The sequence below is a fragment of the Rattus norvegicus genome, chromosome 17 (assembly GCF_021556685.1).
Source record: "Rattus norvegicus strain SHRSP/BbbUtx chromosome 17, alternate assembly SHRSP_T2T, whole genome shotgun sequence".
Lineage (NCBI taxonomy): Eukaryota > Metazoa > Chordata > Mammalia > Rodentia > Muridae > Rattus > Rattus norvegicus.
Window position 1 is genome coordinate 64,608,606 of NC_141550.1, and position 20,968 is coordinate 64,629,573.

The following is a 20,968-nucleotide window of genomic DNA, read 5'->3' on the forward strand; positions in this document are numbered from 1 at the left end:
TCCAGTCTGTATGGTGTATATGTGTAAAGCCTGTCTGCGTGCGTGCTGGTGCTTGCCCCATCCACCAGTTGTGGTGTGTGTTACGTACGTCTGTGCGGGATGCTTGGAGCCTGCTTGCTGGAGCCTTGCCCCATCCAATCTATGTGTGAATATGTACATGTCTGTCTGTATGTAAGTGTATGTGTTTGTATGTATAAAGTTATTAGAGTCAGAGAGAGAAGAGAGGGAGAGAACCTGAGAAAGAGTTTTCTCTTTCCTTTTCTTTCTATCTGCCCCCAAGGAATTAAAAAAGTTCAGAGTTTTCACTGGCTATAGGGAGTGCCAGCCCCAGTAAATTAAGCTTTGTTCCCATAGAGAAAAATCTGCTGAGTAATTTCTCTAATCACTGGCTGCCATTTTAAGCAACCCCTATCAGTATCTGGACTGCCCATCAACTGCTCTCAGCACTGACCTCCACCTGCTGCCTGCCTCAGTTTACCTCCTCGATGTCAAAGCTGGCTATTGACACCATACCACCTCTTACCTCAGTGCCCACCTAAGATAAATGTAATATTAATACTAATATTTGACTTGAAAAGCCAGTGGTCATCTTTAAGAATGCATATTTTGAAAATAATGTTACTCTTTTAAATATTAGGGCTTTAAATAGTATGTTTTAAGTAAAGGCATAATTCTTTATTATTGCAAGTACTTAAAACTATCATTTAGCAAGTCGTGGATGAGCATCTAGTTACGGGGCTCTGAAGTATGTAAAAAGCTCAGAGGGCCTCTTCGTAAACCTCAGTTTTAAGTGAGTTAAAATCCTCTTCATAGAATGCTGGGATGAATTGTACTGAAACATGAAACTTAAAAGATGCATTGAATTCAGAGACAAGGTAAATTTCTCACTATAGAAATCCAGGAACGTCAAATCAGACATTCTTAAGAGACCAACATTGTCAGTCATGTGATGGTTTGCTAATGGTGCCCAACTCTGCTTTTTTTCCAGGTTATAAAGTCAGCCCGTGTCATGAAGAAGGCTGTTGGCCACCTTATCCCTTTCATGGAAAAAGAAAGAGAAGAAGCCAGGGTGCTTAATGGTTCGGTTGAAGAAGAGGCAAGTCATTTAGTCCAGGCCTGGGGCCTCTTTCAGCAAACCTGAAAGACTTGCTTTTCTGAGGTTGGGAACATCGTCAGTAAAGCTTTGATGAGGGTGTTCTCCTGTTTGTGAGCTCAGAGGATTGAACTCAGGCCCATCGCAGCAGGTACTCTGCCTGCTGAGTCAGGTTTGGAGGAAGCAGGTTTGCTTTTAGAAAGCCCTTCCTGAATATGTTTTAGGTGTGCCCTTGTACTACGTGTAGATCCCATTCATCCTGGCTACATCACCAGAATCAGCCGTTAGCCTTTTACTTATTTAGAACTCTGTGAAATTCAGACAACATTGGACACCAGAATTGTAAATTCTTAATCTTAATTTGCGGTTGGCTGAATTAGAGAGATGATGCTTGCCTGCATGCCTTTTCTTCCCATCACTTTCTTGTTGCTGTCATTGTACAAATGTATTGTTCCAGGGAAAGAAAGATGTTTATACACCCTGCACTAGGCTCTTTCAAAATCTGAGGTAATCTGCAGTCACCTAATCTCTCTCTCTCAATTCCCCCCCCCCCCCCAGCTCTCAGCAATACCTCAGCAATTTCAGGGTTTAAGATATGGTCTTTTGCTGTACGAATGTTTCTGTATGAGGATGCTGACTCTGTTTCACATGCTAGAACCTATGAGCTCAGTTGAAATCCCTGTTCTAACATGCTAGGGAGGCCTCCTTTGAATTTGTGGGAGGCACAGAGCTTCAAGTAGAGAGCGTTGGGTCCCCAGTTTATCTTTGAGGTGCTTATGGTATTCCTCTACCAACACCCTTGTGGCTCTTGAGACCCAGATGGTCTTTCCTGGTGACCCCACCCCTAACGCATACTCAACTGCTTGCCTCACTTTGCAGGACCCTTACCAAGGCACCATTGTGCTGGCCACTGTTAAAGGTGATGTGCATGACATTGGCAAGAACATTGTTGGTGTGGTGCTGGGCTGTAATAATTTCAGGTAAGTCGAGATCTCACTTCTTCAATTCCTTCATGTTTAAAAGAGGAATGTAAACATTTTACTGGGTGAGAGGGCTGGAGTAAGGTATAACCATGAATGAGGTGGGATTTTTGTTTTGGTTTTTGGTTCTACAGCTATGAACACAGCTTTTCTTTTGCAGGTTCATAATTATATATCTCTTAAGTATGTATTTGTTAAAGAACATAGAGAATGGGAAGTAATCTCTAGGGGTCAGGCAGCCCGGAGCCTTCTTGAGAGTCTGTTGGACGTAGTTAGGCTTTCAGGGCTAGCTTGTACCCTTTTCCACTCAGCAAACTGACCAGGGCTCTTAGGACAGTTGGTAACACAGACTTTCTAGGAAGGCTTTGTCTTTACTTGTCAAACTGCCCTCTGTGTCTCTTGATGATTAGGGTTCTTTATTGGACAGAACTGGCAGAATAAATATATGTCTATATATCAGTAATGAGTTTATTAAAGAGGCAGTTATTAATTATCAATATTATTTAGACTTTAGTCCAAATAGTATAACAGTGATGGTTTCCTGACAGTAAGGCCAGGATCCAGTAGTTATTCAGTCAGTGAGACTGGATGTATTTGAAGTCACAATCTGGTGTTAGAGTTCCAGGGAAGTCCTAAAGAGCTGCTAATTTCCAGTCCACTTTGGAATCTTAAAGAAGTAGAGCGAGGGAAGGTTGACAGAAAGCTAACACTTCCTTCTTCAATGTCCTTCTATGTGGGCTGCTACTGAGAAAGAATGGCCAGATTTAGGGTGAATCTTCTGACCTCAAATGATCTAGATTTAGGGTAGATCTCTCACCTCAAATGATCTAGCCAAGAAAAGTCTCTCACAATGATACCCAGCTGCTAGGGTTTTAGATACTTCAAAGTGTAGTCAAGTGACAACCAAGGTCAGCCATCACAGTGTTGATGACATAGTATTTGGAATGATACATGAAGGTAAAACTCCCTTTTTATAACTCAGTAACAAATAATTATTCATAGCAATGTTACTTCCAGATAAGCTAATGGTTTTTATTAAGTTTACATTTTCCCTGGTTCACAGTATGTTTCAATGGAAAAGTCACTAATCCCTGGCCTGGTCCCAGTGTCCTGTCAGCAGTCCTTTGGAGTCATGGCTGCTTTTCACTGTGCCTTTTCTCTGGTGGAGGATCTTGCTGGTGCTATGGCTCCTGTGTTCTGTTTGCTGCTGTCAGCTAGTAGTGAGGCTGCTTAGCCTCTCTCCTCTCAACGCTTGACCCGTCTCTGTCTGGAACACTGGTTGGATTCCACTCAGGAAGGCAGAGGCTGGCCGTGTCAGGAGGGCAGCTTTCCCATGGCCACTCTTTCTACCTTTCTTTCCTAGTCTTGAAAATCAGGACTGTAGTTTCTACCATCTACTTACTGTTCATTAAAATGAAGCATCAGCCTCTGTTCTGTGCTGTCACTTACTTGCCAGTATTATTTTGACCTGCATTACTTTAAATGTATTGACTCATTAATATTCAGATTTTCCATTGAGAAATAAGTTGGAATATTCAGAACTATTTTGATCAGATAATTGATTGCATGACAGTTAATTTTTAGATAGACTCTCTCAACTATAGAAAAGATAGTTATATACTTTCCCCATTTAACACTAGTTATTGTAAAATTATAAAAAATAAAATGCTGTCTTTTATTCCGACTAGATTCGGTACCACAGTGCCCCAAGATGTCTGATAGATATCTTCATCTCAGTCAGCAAAGCCTCTCACCCGCTCTGCTCCATCCCATATCACACTGCCGAAGGCCTCTCCCTGAGTCTGGCAACAATTTCTCTACCCATCCAGTCCCCAAGGCAGGCTGCCACCATGCCAGAAATATACATCTAATTCCGTGGTGGCTTAGTGTCCCAGCCGCCACACACTCTCTTAAACTTAATTCACCACAAGAAAGAACACACAACACAATAACCTCTGATCCAATTGATAAGATACAATTGCCCACCTAAGCATACAAAGCCCTGTACACATCCATCCCTTAAGAACATTCATAACAACCTGTAAAGGTGCAGAGTAGAATCTCAACATCAGCCTCCATGTTCTCTCCGTGGCTTCCTCCTCCAGTCTCCTTTTTCCCCCCTGCAAACTTTTTCTCCCGCCCATCTTTCCTTCTTGTCCAGTGACAGGCCTCATTCTATCTTGTACCTGCCTTCACCTGTATGACATCATCCTACACTAGTTATATAAGAAAATCTGCCACTTGGCAGAGAAAGGGTAGCTAATGGTAATCTAGTCTCTCCTCAGGACCTCATGGTGTTATGAGTAATATAGAGGTCTTTCACTTGTCATATTTTGAAGAAAGGCCTTTCAAGAATTTAGTTTTTAAAAGTAAAAATGGGCTAGGTATGCTGGTGCATGTATTTAATCCCACAGCTTTAGATCCCACTTCATGTAGAGGTGGGTGGATCAGCAGAGTGAGTTCCAGGCCAGCCTGGGCAAGCACAGCTTCCTTCTTCCGTGTCCTTTCATATAGGCTGCCACCAGAAGTTATGGCCCAGATTTAGGATAGATATTCTGACCTCAAATGATCCAAATTTAGGATGGGGTGGAGGGAGAGAAGGGGGAAACAGCAGTAATAGACCCTGTGAGTACTGCTTAACTTAACCTCACGTGGAAGGAAAGAAAAAAAGGGCCTCACAGCTGGGCGCTGGACTGTAGGCTGCTTCCATCTAGTGGTCGGTTGTGGGAATTGCAGGGACAGCAGTCTGGAAGTGGTAGCATTTGTACTCCTTCCTCTCCCCTTTCCCGCCTCCACCTACCTCTTTCTATTTTTAGTTAACAAGAAATATATATTCTAAGTTACAATTACAAAGCACAGTATGACATTAAAACACATGTGTACATGTATACTGATCTAGCGATTGTTGCCGTGTGTATCCTTACTGAAGAGGACTCACTCTTCCCGGTTCTTCATAATTAATGCACTGTAGGTTGTGTGCAGAGGGACCTGCACTGCTATGGCACACGAGAGCTCATCCTTCTGCAGCCAGCTCTTTATTCCCCTCCTCCTCACCCTGTTTACCTCTCTTAACTACTCTTCAACTTTCTCATACTGCAAGGTCAACTCAAGTTTCTTCACTTGAGTGAGAGATCGTATTTCTGTATCTGGATTGTTTTACTTAACGTAGTGACCACCAGTTCCGCTTTCCTGAAAATGATAGCGTTCATTCTTTTTATGCCCGAGTAGTATCTCACTCCATGTCACTACTGCATTTTCTTTACCAGTTTATTCGTGGATGGAGGCTTAAGTCATCTTGGGTATATGCACACTTTTGCTTTTCTTTATGATTGTTCTGAATAGGAAAAGAACTAGTTTTCCTCTTTATTTTCTAAATTCTTTGTAATTTAAAGTAGCACTGGATACCATTAGTAACTCATGTTCTGTAACTTTTTTTTTCAAATTTAAATCCCTAGAACAATGCATACCTAAATCAACAACCCCCCCCCCGTTTTTACACTTTTAAAACAGTGTGTGTATGTGTATACACACATAAGTGCTTGTGGAAGTCAATGACAACATCTCAGGGACTGGTTATGCCCACCATTCAAGTTCCAGGGATTCAACTCGAGATGTCAGGTTTAATGGCAAATACCTTTCCCCACAGAGCCATCTCACCAGCTCTGAGGGCTCTGTCCTAAACACTTAGGAAGAACATTGTAACATTAACACTTTTCACAACTTTCTTCCCTCCTCCTCTTTCTATCTCCACATAAGTCTTACTGTGTTTTCCAGGGTGGCCTTGAACTTGAGACATGGGGTATTTCCCACTTAAAGTGAGCAAGGAGTAGCAAAGGATGAGGCTGAGTGGCGGGAAACAAGCAGAAGTGAGAGAGAATGGTGGGGGGTGGAAACTTGTGGGTTCTAGCCGGTCATGGTCCTGAACCATCATGATTTAGGATCTGCCTTGGTTTCTCTTCCCTATATCTAGCTGGTAATGCTAACTTTTTTTTTTTCTTCAAAATGTATCTGCAGTATCCCCTGAGATGCTTCTAGTTTTTGTTTGGTTTTAATGGTCTCTGTGGCACATTGGAAATGCCTCAGCTGTACCACTTGTCATGCAGGCCCCTAACTCAGAGCTTCTGTTTCTCAAGTGTGCCACAAAATTCGTTTGTGTGCCCTTGAAGATGCTGTGGGGCAGCCGAGGTGCGAGGTTGGTGCTCAGACTGGAAGTGTCTGCCTTGGTGAAGCCGTGAACTTACTACGTGTAGAAAACTGTAAATATTTCAGTCATTTCCCAGCAAGGCGTACTAAAAACAGGTTCAGAAGTTGCAGGTTAATGTCGTTCCCCGTCCCCTTGCTCAAGGTTCCCAGTCTGTGTCACTGACCACTGCTTGTCACCCTTCTTCTGGTTCCTTCTTTTCTGAGCGTCCTCAAACATTTTCCAGGCTCAGCCCTTGGGCTTCTCTTCTATCTAGAACTGTCTTAACCTTTCCTGTCTCTTCTCACTGGGCGTCTTGAGACTTGCGTCTGGAGAAGGGTTGGTTTGGTCTCAAGTCCTGCATTTCCGGGGAGGTGTCTGGTAGCATTAGTGCTACGGGTACAGGAATCCCCCAGTAGTTAGGCCTATCAACCACATCATCTATCCAGTGTCTTAACTCCGTATAATCTACCATTGGTAACACCCCAGTGTCTTCATGTCGATCTGTCTTCCTGGGCTTCAGATATACATGCTCATGTAAGTGCTTAAAGGGTTCCATTTATATTGAAATTGTAAACTAATATTTTAAAAGTAGAATTAGTTGTCATCATCTTAAGACCATCTCCCCAACTCACCCCTGTTTCAAAACAGTTTTACCAACCCCCTGGGTGTTGTTTCTCTTACAGTGTTTACAGGATATGACCTGCTTATCCCCTGTACTGCTGCTATACTAGGCCAGACCATTGCTGGTTTGAGGTCTGGATTTGTGTAGCAGCCACCCAGTCTCTGCTTTTCTCCTGACTTTTCTGGTTCAAAGTGAATCTGACTAGAATGAGTCCTACCCCTCCATAGCTCATAGTTCTTGCCCTGGTCTACAAGGACTTTTTTTTAGGGTGTAGTCTGAGAGCTTCGAGGATCCTGTTCTGTCAGAGAAATCACAGTCTCTGAGAAATACAGGCCAGTTTTCAGCTGCGCTCAGTTGAAAAGTGGAGGTTCCATTGTTTGGAGCAGCCCCTCTGTCGCTTTGGTGTGTAGTGTAGTCTGTCCTTTCCCCACAACCTTCTTGCCTATTTCTGTTTAACCCCAGCAATGACCTTGATTTTCCTCATGCATGTAAGTTACCTGAAAGCAACGAGATAAAGTAGGAGGGAACAGCGAGAGCAAGCTATTTGTCATTGTTCAGATGACTTTTAATCACATTTTAGAACATACACCGGGATGCAGAGATGGTTCAGCCATTAAAGGCTGGCTCACAACAAAAATGTCCAAAACGAAATACAGTGTTGTAAAGGACCAGCTTTGAGGTGCCTACCTTTTTTGTCTTGACTTCAGAGCTGTTTGCTCTTTTGCCTAGTTTTATATGCAGCAGCGTCTACTTAGTCATCTTAAACAAAAGCTCTTTAGTTACTAGATTTTCTTCAGTATGTTAAAAAGTGACAGTAGCTCCAGAGGACATCTCCACCTCCAGCGTCTGTTTGCTATGGTTAATACTAACAGAGCCCAGTGTACTTTTTGTCAACTTGACATCGACTCACTTTTTGTTGAAGGTTCCATAGTGTTAGTTAATTAAAAAACAAAACAAACTTCTTATAAAAGGAAATATGGGAGTGAGATACAAGTCCATTCCTCTAAGAGGGCATGCAATAGGAATGATAAGCAAGCCACTTCCCACCTCGGTGTTCAGCACCCACTGTGCACAACTGCTGTTACATTCCAGAGACGTCCATTTAAGACAAGGTATTACTGTGCAGCTCTGAAGCAGGGTCCCAGAACTGGCTAGACGAAGGCTGGCTTCCAATTCATGCCAGTCCTTTTGCCTCAGCTTTTTGAGTTCTGGGATGAACTATCACACCAGTCAGGTTTTTTCTTTAAGAATTATTGACAAATAAATGAAAAATACATGCTCCAATTTTTAAATCATTTAACAGGTATGATAAGGTTAAGTTAAAAAATATATGTAATGGGAACTCTCTCAGCATAACATGGAAGATTTATAGGTAGAATATCTCCAGAATGTTCCTTGTTTCTATGAGTTTTAGGATATGTACCTCTCTGACATTCTTTGACATTCTCTTCCCTGATTTTTTTTTAAGAGTTACTATTTTTACTTATATGTATGTGTTTGGCTGACCTTGGAGACCAAAAGAGGACATTAAATTCCCCAGAGCTGAAGTTATAGAGGTTTTGAGTCATGCTATCACATTATGGTGCTGGGATTTGAACTATGATCCTCTCTCTGCAAGAGTAGCAAGTACTTTTTAACTGCTGAACCATTTCTCTAGACCCTGTTCCCTGGCGTGTCTCGGTGCTTGCTCACCCAGAGTCGTCTTTCTGTTTGAGCCTTGCTGACCTCTCGGTGATGTCTCTGAGTCACTCTTTCTTCCTTCCTTCTGCCCAACAGTTGCTCTGTATGTGCAGTGACTTCTTCCTGTTCATCCTCCCCACCAGCACAATTTTTGACCTGAATAGATAAGGTAGTGGATTTTCTGTTAGTTTCCGATTCATTTCCCAACTTTATTGCTGAGTAACTGAGTGATGGGACCTTGCCTTATCCGATTCCCTTTTTCATTAAAATGGGTCTGGAGGAGTATTGTGAGTAGTACTTGTGACACAGAATTGGTTTAGAGTGCCACTCAGCAGTCATAACGTAGTGGAAACCACCCAGTGTCTGCCTACAGATGAATGGGAAAATGTATGCAGTGGGTCCGTCAGTTCTCTGTCACTGTAAGAAAAGTTTATTTCAGCTTAAAATTTTAGAAATTGCAGCCCCTTGTTGTCTCTGTTGTTTTTTGGTCCTGTGGCTGCACAGCACACCATGATGGGAAATGTAAGGTAAAAGTCTCATAATACCTATGAAAAAGAGGGTCCTGCTTCAAAACACAAGTAGAACAGTAAATAAAAATGCCCTCCTGGAAAACAACCCTTCAGTACCCTGGCCTTTGGAGGGAGAGTTCAAATCTCAACCATAGCATGTAGTGTATTCACACAATAGAATATTATTCCCCCTTAATAAAAGCTACTATGGATGATCTTTGATAGTGTGGTTTTATTTTACATGAGAGCAGCATTTGGTGAATGAAATTAAAATGTTTAGTTCAGCGTTGTCTCTCATGGACGCTTGTTAATTTTCTCCCATCTCGTTTCTCGCCTCAGAGTTATTGATTTAGGAGTCATGACTCCCTGTGATAAGATACTTCAAGCTGCTCTGGACCACAAAGCAGGTACTGCGCACAGCACTCAGCATCGCTCTCCCGAGAGTCAGTGTCGGGAATGGGCAAGCGCAGCCCTTGTGGGGTCTGTGGGGATGGAGCAGCAGGCTCCAGTGAGAGCTATTGGGGCTTGAAGGAGGTGAGCGAGCATCTGTGGGCCTCCTCTTAGCTCTAGCAGTGGACTGGGCCCGCTTCTTAGAGGAAAACAGTTGTATAGTTGTTTTTATGATCAAGCCTGAGATAATTATGAAGTAGAGATGATTTTTATTGTGTGGCTTCCTAAATGTGTTACAAATTCATTACTACAAATTTAAGTTACACAAATAGTAAATTCCTAGAATTAGAAGTTGACATGTTAGGTTTTCTGATCTTCAGTATAACATTTAAGAGTGTCTTACTTCATTTTCTCTCTTTTTCATTCTCACTGGCCAGTTTTTCTTTCTCTCTTGACAATAGATATAATTGGCTTGTCAGGACTCATCACGCCATCCTTGGATGAAATGATTTTTGTTGCCAAGGAAATGGAGAGGTTGGCTATAAAGATTCCATTGTTGATAGGAGGAGCAACCACTTCAAGGTAAGCCAGCGTGAACGGCTCTGTGCCCGCGTTGGATTCTCTTCTGTGCCAGTGTTTTAGGCCAGTGTTGAAGTTTGTAGTTCTTCTCCCTTTGCTTAGCATGCAGTCTCCTTGTTGCACAAACTTCCCATTCCCCTTTGGAGAAGTATCAGAAGGCTTCTGGAGCCTTCTGCAAACCGGGAAACTCCTTTGTGATTCCCTCCCCTTACCATGTTTTGGATTCTGTCTTCTTGCAGTTATCTTTTCTTTAGTCTTCCTTCTCACCTTAAGAATTATAATGTACTCTGAACTCTCTTGAACTCAGACTGAATAGCAAAACGGTGGTGTTCTTTTGGTTTGTTATTTTTCAGAAAGCTGGGACTTGCACTTCTGCATGCTCTGAGCAGGAGTCTGGCTAAGTAATTGTAAGTTCCCTTGAAGATGCTCAAACCTTGTAAGAATTTGGAGACAGACTAGTGAAAATGAAGAAGTCGGGTGGAGGACTTGGGGGAAACTAGGATAAAAGACATAAAGAGGAGAATGTTCACATTGACTCACATAGGCAGTGTTTAACTCAAGTTCTTCCTGGGATCGTGGTCATAGTGAGAATGCCGGGCTTCTGTAGCATTTCTTACATCACAGATACTTGGTTTGCAGGGTGGTCCCGGTTGAACTGGGTAGTCCCACAGTGTGAAGTTTGTTTGTTTGTTTAGTGCAAAAATGAAATTCTAGTCTGGTCGTAAGATTCTAGAACTCCTCACAGAGTGACAGATTTATTTTTAGGAATTGGCTTGTGTGGTTGTAGGGCTGGAAGGTCTGGAATCTGTAGGCTGCAGTATCAGACAAGGGCTGCTATTGCAGTCTTCAGGCAGAAGTTCTTTGTACAAGAGGCAGGGTTAATGAGACTGCTTGATATTTCTCTGAAGTTTTTTAGCTTATTGCAGAGGTTAATCCATTACAGAGGGTAATCTACTGTGTCTACAGATTTAAGTGTCTATTACATCTAAAAAACATGTGGACTGCATGCAGTACCAAACTGCATAGTGTGGCATACCCCAGCTCGCACACAGAATTCGCCATCATGTTATTTGTAGTGTGAATGGAGAGTTCCCACAAGTAGCAGAATATTTATGTCTTTACCTGTTGATTACTTTTCATACCGCGGTGACTTGACAGCTCTGCCATTGTTGCTGATGTTAACAAAACTGGAGTTCTTACTAGCAGAGTGGCTGAATTATTCTTACAGGATCTGGTCGAACATTGATAAAGAGGATTTGAGTTTGTTTTCTTTTGGTTCTGGAATCTATACCTAGGACCTTGTACTTGCTACTCAAGATCTCTCTCACAGGCTATGCTATGTCCCCAGCCCACACTTTACTTAAAATCTTGTCGTTTTTACTTTGAGACAGGGTCTCACTGAATTGCCTAGTCTTGAACTCACTCTAGCCCAGGCTGGCCTTGAATTTGCAGTCCTCTGTCTCAGCTTCCAAGTAGTTGGACAGTCGGTCTATCTGGACCTCCAGGCCTGGCCCATAACTTGAGCTTTATGAAATTAACCTGGTCTTTTGCTTAGGTGGAAAGTGGCAAGAGGACCTGTGGATTATTGTCAGAGTGAAGACTTTAAGAAGTTGTGGTTATGTAATATAACAAATCTGTTGTCTACCTGGGACCCTGGTTCATGCTAATAATATATCACAGTTTGCTTCATTAAGATCAGAAATTTGCTATGTGGTCCTTTTTATTACAAGAGCCATCAGACAAAAGAAAAAAGCCCTCCTGAGACCCTGGTTGCTTCTCCTCAGGTAATTGAGGGTTCAGTGACTCGTCTTTTGCCAGATGACAGCTCAGGATTTGTATGGTTTCAGGAGACAGATTTCTGAGGGTGATAAGACTTTTTCAGTAGTAGCATGAACCAGACAGACCTGTGCTTCTGAGACATTCAAGGTCAAGGTATAACCCTCCAGTGAAGGTTAGGGGTCAGAGATGGGTGGGAATATACTTGGAGTGTCCCTTTTAAACCTGCATTTATAGACAAGAAAACCAATTATTATTCCGTTCGCAGTATGGGTCATGCAGTATCACAAAAGGAAATCTGGCCTTTTTATGGGCAGAACTTCACAAGGATATATATTCTGAAAGTCAGCTGTTAAATTTAACTAATGTATAGCCAATTACTGCAAAGTAGGTTTTGCAATTACTTTTTCTTTGAAAATTTAACCAAGTCACATTGCTCTACTGTAGAGAAAATTTTCTGAGTGAGTGTGTGTGTGTGTGTGTGTTTAGTTGCTCAGAAGTAAGATAAGTAATTTTATCTTCCCGTTTGCACTAACCATAAGCTTTCCATAGAGAAGCTTAGAATTTTAGGGCTGTTCTTACTTCCGATTTAATCTTGATTTCTCTATCTTTATTTTTTTCCTCCTTTCTAAAAAATTCTATGTGTGTGGTGGGGGAGGGAGAGGGAGGAGGGAGGAGGAAGAAGGGAGGAAGGGGAGGAGAGATGGAGAGGAAGAAGGAGAGGGAGAGGGAAGGGGGGAGAAGGGAGGAAGGGGAGGAGGGTGGGGAGAGGCAGAAGGAGAGGGAGAGGGAGAGGGAGGGGGAATCAGAGGACAGCCTTGTGGAGCTGGTTTTCTTGAGTGTGCCTGTGCCATGGTGTGCATGTAGAGGTCAGACAACTTGGGAAACAAGGGTTTCTCTTCGTGGTCCAAAGGCTTGTATTTATTACCATGCTCAGCAGGTGCCTTTACGTTCCAGGGATTGAATTTAGGTTGTCAGGGTTGTACAGTAAGCACATTTACTGGCTGAGCCATCTCACCAGACTTGTTAAAGCACTAGCCATGCATCATTTACATAAAAATCCTGTAATTCTAGACTAGGCCATGATATGAAGTAAAAGATTCTAGACTAGGCCATGATATGAGTGAGGTAAGAGATGATAGTATACTTTGGCTGGGGGAAAGAATATGAAAATACCTGATTTGGGAGAAGCAAACAGCAGGAAACACGTGGTGGGAGCTTCTGTAAGCCATTTGTCTTCATCATCTTCACTGGAGGGAGGCCATGTGTGTTTCCAGTTCTCACTTGGGTTTTGTATGTTTTTAAATGAAATTGCCTATACATAGCCCTACACTATTGCTCTAAGTACCTCACAGTCAGCACAATATGTTTTAAACATGTTTATTGTGATATTTAAAAATTAAAGGTTGTTCTTCCTAGTATCTATATGTTAAAGTTTGGCAGTAGAAACTTGGGGCTGATTAAACTTGCAATATTGTGTTACTTCTGTGCTTTAATTGATTCACTTTTGTGATACCAGGCATTGATTGAACCTAGGGCTTTCTACATTGTAACAAGAGTTACATTGCTCAGCTATATCTCTAGCCGCTTTCTATTTTATTTTTTGTTGACTTTCAGTTTTGAAGTTTCTTTTTACAATTAGAAGGTAGGGTTGAAGCCAGTGGTATGGCTGTCTCTCTCAAAGAGGAGGCAGCAGTCAGATCTGTGTTCTGGGTCTTCTGACTGGTTCCTGCTTCCCCAGGGTGCTGGCTGGTCTCCCAGCTCTTTTGGAGGAAGAACCTTGACCTCGGGTTCCTCTCTCTGCTCAAGCAGGCCTGGGTGGGACTCATTCCTTGTTGGCAGATAACTACGAACAAACCTTTCTTGTTTTGTCAGACTCCCTTGGAACCTAGGCCTATCAATTCCTATCATTTCACCGTTTTTCCATCTCAGGATGGGAAAAGTCATTCTTAGTTTGTAAGGGAAATTTGAAGTGCAATGCTTCTAATACCTTGAAGTTGCTCTTGAAAATACTGTAGAAACATATTATCTCTAATGGTTCTGAGCACGAGTTGTCTGAGCACGGAGCTGTCAGCACTGATGGATATGCATTTCTTCTTGACCCTTATTTTCAGAACCCACACAGCAGTTAAAATAGCACCACGGTACAGTGCGCCTGTAATCCATGTTCTAGATGCATCCAAGAGTGTGGTGGTGGTGAGTGTGGGAGCCTTCCTTTTATTTTAAATGTGCTGTAAAGAGAACAAAGAAAGCATTAAGAGCTAAGGTATCTATCACCCAAGATCCATTTTGTTTTGGCCAGTTTTATTAAAGAAATGTGCAGGAGCAGTTTAGAGTTCCTGGTGTGCTGCCACAGTGTTTGCCGTGCTGGAAGTGAGCCCTGTGTGAGCACATGATGTGCTGTCAGCGATGCTGACAGAAGTGAGCAGCGGCTAAAGGACGGCACCTAGATGCCCGCCCTTGGACATCTGACCAGGCTGACAGATGCCTTTAATTTACAAATATGAGGAGATTTCCTTGACTATTGCTAAAATTAACTGGAATGTAGGGGTTTTAAAATGACCTTGTTTTGGATATAAGAAATTGCTAGGGCCAGCTGACTTAACCTGAAGTCAGAACAGTCACCAGATATTTAAAACCCAGAATAATAGGCAGTTTTCTAAATGAAGTTAACAAAAACCTTGCTCAGGTGTTTTTCTCTTGTCCTCTAGTAAATCCCTATTGTCATTCTCATGTGTTTGCTGAATAATAGGCCACAACACCTGGGAGACATCTGAGAGACCACATGGTCCTTCAGTTTCCAAGTTATTCACCTAGAAACTCAGCGTAAGATAGAAAAGAGCTAAGCAGCCCCCTCTGTCCTTAATCACGTTTGTAGTTTTCAATGAAAGAGCATGATTGGACAACAGAGATTTCTGAAGAAGAAATCTACTGAAGGACCTGGTAATCTGGGAGACTCTAGGAATATCATGCGATTGGATGACAGTGACCACCGTTTCTGAGCTGTCTTCTGAAAGGAAAAATTTCAGATCTGTCTATTTATTTGTATGGAGTTTTATAGTAATCACTATTATACTGAGTTGAGTGTATCACGAGGTTTCTCTGGGGGATGGGGTGGACGTGGTAACACAGTGTCATAGTGTATATGGAGGTCAGTCAACTTGTAGGAACTAGTTCTCTTCTCCTACCATGGGTCCTAGGGATTGAAGTGAGGTGGTCAAGCCTGGTAGCAAGCATCTTTGTTGACCCACCTCCCTGGCCTCGGTGGTGTTTTATCTTCCTTTGCTGCCTCCTGGTTTTTGAATTTTATCTTGCATTTTAGTGTTCTCAGCTGTTAGATGAAAATCTGAAAGATGACTACTTTGAAGAAATACTGGAAGAGTATGAAGATATTAGACAGGACCACTACGAGTCTCTCAAAGTAAGTGATAAAAGCAGGTCATTTTAGAGCACAGTGATCCGTGATTTTTCATGGGCTTTATTGACTGTTTTTAGAAGTCCTTTGAGAAAGGTCTGTTTTCTAGTTCAGATCTGAGTTCTTTGGCATCTAAATTCCTGATTTGGTTTGTTGTTGCTGTTTATTTTTGGTTGTTCTAATGAATTTTAAGTAGGGTGTGACCTGCTTGTATCCCAGCACTTAGATAGGGGCAAGAGGATCATGAGTTCGAGGCCAGCCTGCTAAATAGCAAGCCGATGTCTCAGAACACTTGGGAATTATTTTTTCTGTATTGAGCCCTTAGTAGGCTCTATGCCAGACACCAGGCCTATGAGAAAGAGTAAAGCATGAGCTTATTGGCATCCCCAAAAGAGAGCCAGATCATTCCAAAGTGGTATTCTCAGACTCATTCCTGAGGGGAAGTGGGATTAAGTAGAGCATTAACCAGGCACTCACAAACCTCTCCTCTCCTTACTGGTCCAGACTTTTCTCCATTCAGAATAATGTGCCAAAAATGGTCCCTTGTAGGCTTCAGGAACTCCATAATTACCCTCTTGAAGTCATGGTGGTCCGCCTCACATCTTTATGTGGGGCATTAGAGTTGCTAGGAATGTAAATGAGAGCACGCACAGCAGCCCCAGGTGCTGCTGATGCCTTCTTCCCACTCTCCTTTCATTTGCCTATAGCTGACGGTTCCCTGGGTCTACCCTGGTCTGGTCCTCAGGGTAGTTATGGTGGGGCAGCTAACCAAGATTCCTCATGTTCTGAGAAAGCTGGTCAGGGCTCAGGGTTAGCCTTAGAACCACAAGGTGAAGCTAGTAAATGCATGCCCCTCTTTACTGCCTCCTATTCTAGGGCAGCACGAAGCCATAGTGGATGGGAAAGGGTAGGGATTTTCCTTCGAAAGGGTTTGGTTCTATTCATTTGGTTATTTGTCTTGTTTGTAAAAACTTCTATATTGGCTTTCTTGGTTATGTTTTCATTGTAGACATCGAAAAGCTAAGAGATTCTGACTAAATAACTATTTTCTTCAACAGGAGAGAAAATACTTACCCCTAAGTCAAGCCAGAAAACACAGTTTCCACATTGATTGGCTGTCTGAACCTCACCCAGGTCTGTGGCTGCTGCTGGATACAGCTAAGTGTGGTAACTGACAGTGTCTAGGACGCGTTTGCAGTTCTTACCTATGAAGGAACCTGCAGGGAGAAACTCTCGGTTGTGTGTAAGAATGAGCCACCCTGTGGATGGAAAGGAAGGGGACAGGAGACCTACTGAGTGAGGTGGATTCCCCTTATCTTACTGCATCCTTTGGATGACTCTAACAAGCATGGTTACTGTTCCATTTTAACTGAAGGAGCTGGAATTTCAGATAGGAACTAGACTGGTTGTCAGGGTTCTGTTCCTGGGTTTCTCTTCTGTAGCCTGGGCTGTGCTTGAGTCGCCTCCTCTACTGACCTGAGTTGCGAGCAGGACAGAGGGCTGGCTCGGAATGTCTGAACTGCGAAATGGCTTTGCACTCACAGGTCTTGAAGAGCTCTGTAGCAGGGCTGGGCCCCTGTTCACGTTCTGTTCTGTCTCCGGGTGCTTCCCTTTTAATTTCCGTTATGTGGTTTCCTCCCGTTTTACTTCTAGATACTTTTCTTACCTCACCTAGGTGTTCACAAGGGAATTATATGCGTAAGATGTTTTGACAGGCTCAGAGAGACATGAGATACAAATGCAAAACCAAGACAGGGTGAAAAGGGGTTCTGTTAGTGGAATCCGTATTTTCAAGGTAATGTCTGAAATCAGCTTTCAGTGCTCATGACATCTGTGTTCTACACATGCTCAGCAGAGTTGAGAGATTAAGTTGGAAATGTAGGTGTGCTCAGTTCCAATTTCATTCCTGCTGGCTTCGGTGTGGTTTAGTGGAAAGAGACAGACTGGGAGCTGGAGGCCCGAGTGCTTATCCCTACTTGGCTCCTGGCTCTGATTCACTGTGTGACCTTGAGGGTTTGTTTCTGCATCTGACAAGCTCTGGTGTGTAAAGGGGGAAATGTTGAAAGGATAAAATTAGGTACCAATGTGAAAACCTTTGAAGGAGTAGAAGTCACTACAGCAGAGTCCATGCCGTGGCTGTTTGTTCACTGTTTATCTTTTACTCTAAAGGTTGGTCTAGAGGTATCGATCGGGGCAAGTTGTGGATCCAAAATACATTTTGCTAGAAATGATCCCCAGAAGGGCTGTGGTGCCTGGTAGTGGTGGAGATACTACAAGGGTTGCCTTTTTAACATCACTAGGCTCCATCTACCCTACTGCCTGTAGGATACGGGGTCCATGTTTTGAGGATATCCCAGTTGTCCTCAGGTGCTGTAGGAAGTGGAACCTGTGAGAAAGGGGAGCTTTCTCTCCAGGCCTCTGGAAGCAGAGCCTGAAGCAACCCTAAGATTCTGGGCCTGAAGCCTGTTCAAGAGTAGCCCTGCCCCTGCCCTCAGCAACTCCACAGCTGCAAGTCACTGCCTGCCTCTAAGAAGAGGCCTCTTTGTCTGGGGTGTCAGAGGTCTCTCTTCAGTCTCTCCTAAGAGGACTATGGAGACTTCGTTAGCAAACAAAGCTGCACAATGGTGGTCAAAAAAGAGGGGCAGCCCTGGATCATAGGAGGATGGCAGAACAGATGGGGCAGAGCCACTACGGTGCAGGAGGGCAGATTCCAGTCAAGAGCTCCTCTGCTCTCCCCTTGCTCCTGAGAGGCTGGTGTTCTTTTGAGCAGCTGCTAACAGTGGAACAGCCAGTCCTCGGATTCCTCGTCACAGGGAGACATGGGCACGCAGACTTGGCAGTAGCACTGGTGCCTTGGCCTCTGGCCCAGTGTCCATGTGGCATTGTGTCCTTGGTGTCCTGAAATCACTGGAGCACAGTCTGCCTCTAGAGGCCCCAGAATCATGCATATTATGATGTATTTCAGACTTGGATGTAAAGGACAGTTTCAGAATACCCCTCTACTTCCATTGCCTAATCTAAGAAGTGACTTAGGACTGTCTTTTTTTTAAATCAGGTATTTATTTGTAGTGGCAGTCTCGTATTTGTCCCTCCCCTGCAGATTAGCCACAGTTTGGTTTTGGGACCTTGTTTCAGTATATGTCCCTTACACTCTGTGTGTGTGTGTGTGTGTGTGTGTGTGGGTGTGTGTGAGAGAGAGAGAGAGAGAGAGAGAGAGAGAGAGAGAGAGAGAGAGAGATAATGCAAATGAAGACAAGGCTATTGGTTGTCAGTAGTGTTCTACACAAGCCCTCCTGCAGTGGTCTTTAACACTCTGACCATCTGTATACTCAGGGATGAACTCACGGCTTCCTTTTCTCTTGGACATGGGGCTAGAAGGGTTGAGGGAAGTTTCCAGCAGTCAGTTAGCTACATGGGAAAATTCCTTCTCCCCAGTAAATTAAAGTGCTGCTCTTGGTAAGACAACTCCTACGGGTGACAGGAGGGAAGCAGGTGTGGGAGTAAGCTGCAGAGTGAGGAGCAGGGAAGTACACCTCAGTGTGTGTCAGCGTGAGTGCCGTCCCAGCTGGTGTGCCGTTGACAGCTGTGCCTCCTTCCTCCAGTGAAGCCCACGTTTATTGGGACCCAGGTCTTTGAAGACTACAACCTGCAAAAGCTGGTGGACTACATTGACTGGAAGCCTTTCTTTGATGTCTGGCAGCTCCGCGGCAAGTACCCGAACCGAGGATTTCCCAAGATATTCAATGACAAAGCAGTAGGTTAGTGAGTCCTTCCTGCCTGGTATTCAGGATGTAGCATTGGGACTCTGAGAGTGGTTTGAGAGCATGCACTAAGTGTCCAGTGTGTACAGGCTATAGCTGCTTCCATATTACTCACCCACTCAGCTTTCACATGAACATTTCATTGTTTGCTTGCCCTTATTATGTCAGGTAAATTTGGCCTTTTATTAACATATTCTTTAAATAAATGTACTTACTGACATCAGTTACACACTGGTCTCTGCTTGGCAGAGAGGCAAGCAAAAAAGGCAATGTCCTATGATTTAGTGCCTGACTCACTACGGTGGAGCTGGCAGTAAGTACTAGGTCTGTGCTGGGCTGATGCTGCTGGACTCTTGCACTGGGTTCAGCCTGGAATGCTACCCACATAAGAAGAGGGGCCAGCTTCTGACAGGAGATTGGAGTGGGCTTCCTGGAGGTGGTGGTACTTGAGATGTTATTGAAGATTCCATGGGGCTGGGTCTAGGGATAAGAACCAGAAAAAAAATAAAGGATATTTCAAACAGAAGGAAAGTGAGAAGCTTTGAATACAAGTGCCCAGGTGGAGAATTGCAGATTTCATTGTACCCAGAACACTCAAGGAAGGAGGGAGACCTGATGTGATAAAGTAGAGAAGTGAATACATCAGTAAGTTTTCCCCTCAGTGGTCATGTGTAGCTCACCCCAACCCAGTACCTAGAGGCATGGACTCACAGCATGAAGAGCAGAGCAGAATGGGAGGAGTTATCCTGACGAACCATGAGATTCGATGGAGAGAGCCCTGGAAGCCAACACTTAGGCTTCTAGAGGGTCCTGGACATGGAGGCTGATTCCCAAGTACTTACGGGAAGTTGGTGGATTAGGCAGGGGCTTCTTACTGTACTGTCCTTGTGCCACCACAGGCAAGCTATGAGGGGACTGTAGGACCGCACTTCACACAGGTAGGGCAGCACAGTGTTGCCCACTGAGAGCTGATGGGAACTGAAGGAGTGTGTCCCAGAGCTAGGATACCAGGTAGGAGGGCGCCTACCATGGCAGGTGCTGAAACCTTCCAGGTACAGCACCAACACCATTTAAGAGGACTTGGGCCACATGTCACTGTTCACCCTGTCTCGTCCCCAAATATCACTGGGAAGTTAATGGGGTTGTATGTGGAACATGAGTTCTTGCACTCTTTCTGACGAGAGGTGCCATTGATTTAGCTTCTGAATTCTGCTAAATGGGAAAATACTGAGCTAGAGACAGTGCACTGTGGGGGTTCATTTCATGGACCCACTATCTACTCTATGCTCTGCTTCAGGTTGTGCCCATGGCAAGCCCGACAGTCTTTGTGGGGAAGGAAATGAATTGCTATTTGCAGATTACTATTGGCATCTTAAATAAATCTTACTATGTAATTGAATAGGTGAAGAAGCCAGAAAGGTATATGAGGATGCTCAGAACATGCTGAGCATACTGATCAGTCGAAAGAAACTCCGGGCCAGGGGTGTGGTTGGATTCTGGCCAGCACAGAGCGTCCAAGATGACATCCACCTGTATGCAGAGGGGGCGGTGCCCCAGGCCGCCGAGCCCATAGCCACCTTCTATGGACTGAGGCAGCAGGTACGCAGTGTGGTGGACAGTGAGTACTCTGCTTTGACTTTCAGGTTTGGAAACTATACCAAGCGTTGGTGGGAATTAAATAAGAACTCTGAGCCTCTTATTTATCTGTACCATCATCCAAACGGCCCTCCAGAGGCCTGAGTCTGCGGCATTGGTGAGGATGGAGAGAAGGCACCAGCATAGGTGTGGGGTTCACGGTAGTGTCTGCAGATAGATGGACAGTAGTACTGCTAGCCCAGCTGTCACACACTCATGTTCTCGGTCTTTCAGTCCCTTATGTCTTGAAACTAGGGGGCGACTACTTTATCCAACAATTGCTTTTCATCTGAGTATGCTGTTCAAGACTGCTGTGTGGCTTACTGCCTCCAAGGGAAGCCTGGT

General features: G+C 43.9%; 1 protein-coding gene across 4 annotated transcripts in view; it reads left to right on the forward strand.

The window, feature by feature from the left end:
• Mtr (5-methyltetrahydrofolate-homocysteine methyltransferase) overlaps positions 1-20,968 on the forward strand; it is an 88,265-nt gene that overhangs the window by 57,935 nt on the left and 9,362 nt on the right. For all 4 annotated transcript variants that reach the window (XM_087591588.1, XM_087591587.1, XM_087591589.1 and 1 more), the window contains 9 exon segments: positions 989-1,096; positions 1,973-2,073; positions 9,407-9,474; positions 9,919-10,039; positions 13,927-14,008; positions 15,135-15,233; positions 16,286-16,361; positions 18,830-18,985; positions 20,391-20,587. In XM_087591588.1, the coding sequence (XP_087447714.1) occupies positions 989-1,096; positions 1,973-2,073; positions 9,407-9,474; positions 9,919-10,039; positions 13,927-14,008; positions 15,135-15,233; positions 16,286-16,361; positions 18,830-18,985; positions 20,391-20,587 (1,008 nt within the window).